The sequence below is a fragment of the Camelina sativa genome, chromosome 20 (assembly GCF_030686135.1).
Source record: "Camelina sativa cultivar CO46 ecotype springtype chromosome 20, ASM3068613v1".
NCBI classification, from domain to species: Eukaryota; Viridiplantae; Streptophyta; class Magnoliopsida; order Brassicales; family Brassicaceae; genus Camelina; species Camelina sativa.
This window is the reverse complement of record NC_141899.1, coordinates 32,311,463-32,319,334: the sequence shown is the minus strand read 5'-3', so window position 1 is coordinate 32,319,334 and position 7,872 is coordinate 32,311,463. Positions and strand designations below refer to the sequence as shown.

General features: G+C 35.7%; 1 protein-coding gene and 1 non-coding gene across 6 annotated transcripts; one reads left to right on the top strand and one right to left on the bottom strand.

The window, feature by feature from the left end:
* Window positions 1-3,442: 3,442 nt before the first annotated feature.
* Window positions 3,443-5,293, top strand: LOC104771728 (vesicle-associated protein 1-4-like). Its single transcript, XM_087506486.1, has 3 exons — window positions 3,443-3,811; window positions 3,909-4,087; window positions 4,800-5,293. The coding sequence occupies exons 1-3, from the start codon at window positions 3,512-3,514 to the stop codon at window positions 4,837-4,839; spliced, it is 519 nt and encodes a 172-aa protein (XP_087362612.1). The 5' UTR covers window positions 3,443-3,511; the 3' UTR covers window positions 4,840-5,293.
* On the bottom strand, window positions 4,737-7,390 carry LOC104771730 (uncharacterized). 5 transcript variants are annotated; one of them, XR_015593950.1, is made up of 6 exons: window positions 7,122-7,390; window positions 6,626-6,746; window positions 5,994-6,331; window positions 5,549-5,760; window positions 5,280-5,437; window positions 4,737-5,101 (listed from the first exon to the last, which is right to left on the bottom strand). It is a non-coding gene; the product is annotated as an uncharacterized LOC104771730 (transcript). The 5 variants fall into 5 exon arrangements; XR_015593951.1 differs by having other exon boundaries at window positions 6,263-6,331; window positions 7,122-7,349; XR_015593953.1 differs by having other exon boundaries at window positions 6,626-6,742; window positions 7,122-7,349.
* Window positions 7,391-7,872: the final 482 nt, after the last annotated feature.

Below are 7,872 nucleotides of genomic sequence, written 5' to 3'. Positions count from 1 at the left end.
TCCGACATGTGGTAATCTTATCCATCAAGGTGGGAGTAGCAGATATATTTTTGTCCCACCCGTCAGCAATCACATCATAAAAACCCTCTTTATCAAGCCATCGTCTATCAAAACGAAAACCACTTCGCCCCCTATGTACCTTGTCTTCAATAACCGCAACTAGGGGCTTGTGGTCCGAGGCAATCATTGAATCCCTAAACATATCATGCTATTCCTCATTGGCGAGAGCCCGATCTAACCGGCACCCTATTGGTTTCTTATCCCGCCATCCTCGCCATGAAAGATTATCCCCGAGAGAAGGGAATTCTAGGAGACCACAATGTCGAATCATAGTGTTAAAAGGCACAAACGAAGAAGCATGGCACAATTTTCCACCTCTCTTCTCATGATTGCCTTTTAGTTCATTAAAATCTCCAATTAAAAACCAAGGGGAATCCCTATTTAAACCAATCCGTGTTAACCGTTCCCAAACCAACTCCCGGTTCTTTAGAACCGGATCACCATAAACAAAAGTGAGATAAATTAATTTCCCTTTATACAATAATTCGCCATCAATTAGTCTGTTTGAGGCAGATAAATAGAAACATTATTGATTTTATTCTTATTATTATTATAAAAAAGTGCAAGACCCCCACTACAACCAATGGGTTCAACCGTTTTTAAATCAGAAAAACCAAAATGACCAACAAAAGGTTCTAAAACAGAAAAAGATTGCCTTGTCTCAGAAAGAAACAAAAACTCTGGCCTATGTTTCCCCCACAAATCCCTGAGATAACCAATAGTCGCTTTATTCCCTAACCCTTGACAGTTCCAACTTAAAATCTTCATTTATGATTCTGTGGTTTTGGTGGCTTGGACCCACCACCTGCTCCCTTCTCCGTGTCCTGGTTCTTCGGGTTAGGCCGCTCACCGCCTGAATCATTAGATTTAGGTGCAGGCCGCTTCTTTGGTGTTGCACGCAAGTAAACGTTTAGCTTCTTTGAAGAGGTTCCTTTAAGAGCCAGAGAACCTTTTTGCTTACGCCCCTTATCCACAACCGTGGTTGAGGAATATGAGGCTTCAGTAGGCACCGAGGTATCCATATAATCTTACCCGCCCTCAGCCAAGCCTTCTCCTAAAATCTCTGAATCCGCATCTGGGCCATCAAAAGTGGGGTTCGAACTTTCCCCAATCAGACCACCCGCCTTCAGAACTGGTGAGTCCGAGGTTTCACTAGCTATCGGAGCTACCACCTGATCCACAAGACCAGTAGAAACAGCCGCCACTCCAGGATTTTCATGGTGACCCAAGTTCATCCCCACTTCAACATGCAACAACGGCTCACCATCCATTGTACCGAAACCCTGAAGCGCAGGAACCTTAGAAACAGGTAGCAAAGATGCCGGCACAGAATCCCCTGCCACAACCTGGCCTCCCCAGAAGCGCAGGAACTTCTGTTATAAAAATAAAACTAGATTTTAACCCATACATCGCGGGATTATGTATTTTTGTATATTTATATAATTTACTTAAAAAATATTATGTTGGATCAAATATATGTTTTAAACTTTTTCACAATAATATTGAGATATTTGTAATTTTATTTTATTTATCTATTTAAAAATTATTATTTTCATTTGAAATTTAATTAATCAAAATTCTTTTATTTGGAATTTACTCAATCAAAATTAGTTGTTGTGAAAGTAAACATCTGTTAATATTAGGCCTGGGCACTAATATCCGTTACCCGTACTCGACCCGTTACTCGGCTCGTACCCGTCCCGAAAAAAGGGTATCCGCAGCTTTAGGGTCGAGTAAAGGGTATTATAATTATATTACCCGTGAGTAAGGGACGAGTATAGGGTATTAGTTTAGTTTTCAATATCCGTCTTGTTACTCGGCCCTTTTACCCGTTTTGCTATCCGACCCGTAAATACCCGTTAATATTTTGTATTATTATTATTATTTATTATTAATTTATAGAGTTAGAGTTAAAACCTAAGTTCAACTTAGCCTAACTGAATTAATATATTATTTTTATTTTCAAAATTCGTAATTTTATAATTTTTGGAACTATATATTGCATAAATTTATGAAATTTCATTTTTTGGATTTCAAAAGATAAAATTATTATTGCGATTATTGACATTTTTTATCGGGTACTCGTTTTTCCGGGTAATAATAAAGGGTCGGGTACTTAAAGGGTCAACTATTTTTTACCGAGTACCCGTTTCTCCGGGTACCCGTTATTTAAGGGTCGAATATGAGTAAATTTTTTCTGTTACCCGTTATGGTCGGGACGAGTAAAGGGTCGGAAAAAATTCAAGGGTACCCGTCCCGTGCCCAGCACTAGTTAATATGTATTATACTTTGTAGTTAGTATATAATTATTTAAATTTTATTCACCAATTTGAAATTAGTTAGTTTTGTCTATGGGTATGATGGAGCGGATTAGTATTGGTTTTTAACTCCTTTCATATAAAATTAAGTTTTAAAATATTTTGTTTGTGTTTTTAGACCAACCCACAAAAAATATATATTTTTTACTCACCCGCAAATATATATAAGTGTACTAATATTAACCTAATTCCCATCACATACTTATGATTATTTTTAGTTTAGGTTTGGACCCGTGGAGAAAAAAACAAAAATAATTATTAAAAAAAATAGTTAGTTTTGTATCTGAGTAGAGTATGATGGAGCAGGTTAGTATTGGTTTTTAACTCCTTTCATATAAAATTAAGTTTTAAAATATTTTGTTTGTGTTTTTAAACCAACCCGCAAAAATATATAAGTGTACTAATATTAACCTAATTCTCATCACATTCTTATGATTATTTTTAGTTTAGGTTTGGACCCGTGGATAAATAAAATTTTCCATAAATTATTGTTGCTCTTTTAGTATTGTTATTGATATTTACACCGATTTAGTTTTATTATCACAAAGTTAGTAATATTATTGATATTACTCATATGACTAAATTTGATGTATTCACTATTTAAATTGTGCAACAGGATATATATATTTGTATTTGACATCATAAAACTCTATAAATGACACATCTTTTTTAGTCAAAAAACATATATCATTTTGTGGAGGTTAAAACAATATATATATATATAGTATAATAAAATCATACATTATTAGTTTATTTTTATATTTTTTTATCCATTTTGACATCAATTGCTCTATTCATTTTAATATAGAAAACATTAAACAATTTATGTATAATGGAAAACATGTATAATGCCAAACCAATAATGGAAAATCAAATTAAATAAAGTAAGATACTATAGTTTCCTAATTTGATTTTTTAAAAATAAATTGTATTAAACGTTTTAATTATAATGGCATATAATGTAAATATTGTTTAATTTCAAGCCTTCTTATGAAAAATGCTGTTAAAATAATAATATAGATAAAAATATTTGAATACTAAAGTATGACCCACCATTATCTAGTGTGAAGAATAATTTGTTTGACTTATAATTTAAGGTTTCAGTACAGACACTCCACTTGATAGATCCATATATGGACATTCACGGCCGCCAGTTACAGTCGGCGAAACAACATCAGGTGTTCGTAAGCTTCCGGGGAGATGAGTTACGGTTTGGTTTCGTCAGCCATCTCGTGGAAGCTCTCCAGAGACATCGAATCAACGTTTTCATAGACAAACTCGAGAGAATAGGGGAAGATCTCACCAATCTCTTCGTGAGAATAGAAGAGTCCACAATCGCGTTGGTCATATTCTCCAGGAGATACACGGAGTCGAGATGGTGTTTAGATGAGCTCGTGAAGATCAATCAACTCACAGATCAAAGTTTGCTCAAGGTGCGTTTCCGATTTAACTAGTAGAGATCGGATCAGGATACGAGTTTTAGGTTTTAACTTATGATTAACGTCGTGTACTCGTGTTGTGTTGTTCCAGGTCATTCCCATCTTTTTCAAAGTGGAACCAGTGACTGTGAAACAACTCAGGGGAGCGTTCGGAGATCAATTTAGGGATCGAGAGTGGGAGTATCGGTGTGATAAACCAAGAACCGAGAGATGGAGAGACGCCTTAGCTTCTGTTTCTTGCAAAATTGCTCTCACTTTTGAGAAGAAAAGGTAACTGTCTTCAAATCGATTTTGCTAACAACAGAGTTCGCATTTGATGAAGTTGGAGCTTATTTTACCAAATGTCAAATCATTGATTTGCACTTAGCTTCATTTGGAAATACCACAATAGCAAGTAGTAACTGATCCTTAATTGATTCTTTATTTTGTTACCTCGGGTTTTTTTTTTTTCACAGTAACGAAAGTGAATTCGTTAGGATAACTAGGTTGATACCCGCGCTACGCCGCGGGTTATTTTTAGATGATTTTTTATTTTATATATGTTTTATCTCTGCAATCATAATTAAATTAAAATTGTTTGAATCTTTTAGATACATCAGCAAATTTATATTATTGCCTGAAAATGTTTTGATTTCTCTTATTTGCTAATGTTTTCCATATCTTGAACTGTAGAATTAGAAGAATTAATGAAAATGATAAATATTTTTGAGCTTGAGATAATATTGAGTTTACCGTATGCTCTCAAGTCAGATTGAAGTTGGGACGTATTTGTTAAAGAGTATTCAATGACGTATGCAAAGAATGCTTCATCTAAATATACATACATATATCGTTTCATTAACTATATGCACTATGTTTTAATTTTATTTTTGCTTAGACACATATTTACATATTTAAAACCATATTGTGTACACACAAATTTTTCAAACCACACTAAGTTTCTATTTTTAACTTGTTTGGTCGGCCAACATTATTTGAAAAGATACATACCAACTCACAAGTATATCGTGTACATGGTATAGAAGCAAGCGGCTGCTCGGCTGCTCCACTAAACGCTCATATCACAAGCTAAATGGTTATTTGGTCTTTAGAAAAAGTTGGCTAGTATTGGGTTTTATTGTAGTCCATTGTAGTTACATTCAGTTTGTTCCCTCGCACAAATTTGTAATTTTGAACGAACTGTTCATCATCGTTGTACTCCTCTGCGACTTGTTTTAGTAGCTTCTCCTGCAACTCATAAGCATCATCCCCTCGAAGAACATCACACGTCCATGTCATCGAAACCTGATCATTGTGGAGACGGATAAAAGAACATAAGCACTCAGCCCAAAAATGTTCTTCTACACTTGGTAATTGAGGAGTAAGAGAAGTTCATTTCAAGTTTTTAGGGAGACTGTTTGTATGAGAAGTTTGAAAAACGCAATTTATGTAACAAAAAAATGGGAATAAAAAGGAGACTGACCATTTCCAAAGCTCCTCTAATGACTCCACTTAAGACATTGCAGTAGTAAAGACCTTGGCAAGTATTGGGAAGTCCTCCAAGATTATACTGCAGCAAGTCTCATATGCGTACCAGCTTGTCACTGATGCAGTGACCCCTAAGAACATCTTGAACCCCACCTGTGTAATAAGGCAAAGCATGTTACTGCTTCTCAATACCATCAAACTAAAGGAGATATCTACCAGACATTAAACACTATGCTCTAGACTAAACTCAGATTAAACACTTACGGTTTGGTTAATTAAACACTTATGGATTGGTTTGTGACTTGTTTTGCGGCTTCGTAGTGAAAGCCTTAACCAAAGACTATAGAGTTACCAAAGTCATAGATACGTTTCTATCCCTTGATGAAACCTAACACTTTCTCATTGTAGTGAAATCATTAGTTCCACACAAGAGTGCCATAGCCAAATACCCACATCATCATGTTCTCACGGTAATGCTGTATAAGGACAAAAAATAAGCATAAGTAAGAAATCATGATTTTTTGGAGGGAAAATAGCCAGAAAAATAGGGCCAACACAAGTCAAGTGCTAAACACACATATGCAATTAACAATTAAGAAAAATGACAATGGACCAGCATTCAAAATGTTAGTTACTCTTTTAATGTCAACAGATAAGCCCAGTATTTGGTTTATCTTAAAACATAGTAGATAAAGACCCAAAGCATTACCAGTGAGGCTACTTGGAACCCAGTTTTCTCTTCTTGTAAACCCAGTTTTTGAATATACCCTAATCATAAACACTTAGAGAACCTCAATTGTAACATACCATAACAATGTTTAAACAAATCGCATCATATCTAATATTCTGGATCAAGCTATTGTACTAAGAATTGCTACACAAACATATCAGAAAAAAATCTAGGAAATGAGAATGAATAAACAGAGGATACAGTCGACCCATGGCATATGTGCCTCCGCAAACTCTCTAACAATGAACCTGATTGGCATTCACCACTGAACCATTATTCCGAGCGTGTAACTGGTTCTGGTGCAGCAGGTGCGTGAGCTAAAAATAAAAGTGAAAGCTATTATTCAAAAGAAAACATTAAAAAACCAGCAAGAAGAGATCGTTTTGAGAAGGATCAAATAATCAACCTAAATAGTTTCAGCCATTGGATCAAGTATCAGAAAGTAAAGACCAATTCAATTTACAAAAGCAGTGAACATAGCAACAAAATCTACTGAAGCAATCCAGATCAAGTAAAGTAAACCACAGGGAGTAAAGTAAAGCACAAGAAGAGGTAAAGCAGATCTCAAAATTGTTGATCTCATTGTAATGAGCCAAAGAAAGAGACCATACACTGGCTATCCTCTTGTTCATGTGGGTCACGGAAAAAAGGGTCACTGCCCAAAAGAGGTCTAGATGATGCCATTGAGCTGGATAGAGCAAAAACCCAGTCTTTGAAGCCTTTCATTACTACCTATTCCAAGCAGGCACACAAAAAAAAGAACTACAAAGGGTTAAACAAAGCTGCAAAAATCTTAAAGCTGCATAGGGAAATATAACGCCATCTGCCTTCAATGCATCTATATGAATGAGCTGAAAACGGAATCCAGTATCCCTCAAATTCCATGTTCTATATAAGTTAGCTCATTGAAACCCAATAATCCTAAGGTTCGAAATCAGTAAAAGTATTTGAGTAATTTTGACCCCAAAAGAGAGAGCTAGGCAAACACATTTCAATACTAAAGAAATTGAACGAGCTTCAAAGAAACTTGGCTCAATAAAAAAAAGTAGCATCATAGAAAAGCTCAAGAAAACCTAAAAACAAAGAATAGAGAGATGGGAAACATACCTCATTGAATCGGCGACCATCTAATCGAAGACCTTATGGGTTTACGTACTCCATTGTTGTGAAATCCACCACAACCAATCGACCAACGATGGGGCTAACATCAGCCTGGGATCTGCTCAGATTGGTTGAGAGAGTCGGTCGAAGGTTGGTATCACGGCGAGGAAGAACATAATTGATTAAACGCAGTGTTCGACAAAACCTTATCGATTCTTTGCTTTGTCCACATAAGAAAAAAAAAAGCTGACCTGTTTTAATTGTTATAATTTGATAGGCTAACCATTTTAATCGATGTGTCAGTCTCTCCTTCAATACAAAAACTGATGTGTCAGAAGAGGAGAGCAACACATTGTATTTTTATTGTATTGATTTGTTAGTACTATCTAGAGAGAGCGTTGTTCTTGTTCAAGAAAATTCCAAAATTGCTAACCAGATTGCTGTGGTTTCCATGCGTTACATGGATATCGAAAGCGAGAACAGTGTTATAAGGGCCCAGCTAATTGGGGAGCTAAGCGAGCGGCTGCAGTCACTGAACTCTATCATCGAGACAGTGGAAGGAGTCGTGGGAAAGGTTCCTGAGATTCCTGAATATTTGATGAACCCTTGGCAAATAATGTCTACCTCTTCACAGCCAATCACAGCCTCTGCTGATATGTTTTATTATCCCTAATGTTTTCTCTTTTGTTATGTGTGTTTTGCATAATTAATTAACCCCATCTTGTTATTGAATCCTCCCTTGATATTATGATTTATG

Excerpts from the sequence above, each read along its gene's own strand:
- LOC104771728 (XM_087506486.1), top strand. The coding sequence starts at position 3,512 with ATGGACATTCACGGCCGCCAGTTACAGTCGGCGAAACAACATCAGGTG. Across the intron at positions 3,812-3,908 it reads CAGATCAAAGTTTGCTCAAG|GTCATTCCCATCTTTTTCAA; the intron begins GTGCGTTTCCGA and ends GTGTTGTTCCAG. Across the intron at positions 4,088-4,799 it reads CTCACTTTTGAGAAGAAAAG|ATACATACCAACTCACAAGT; the intron begins GTAACTGTCTTC and ends TTATTTGAAAAG.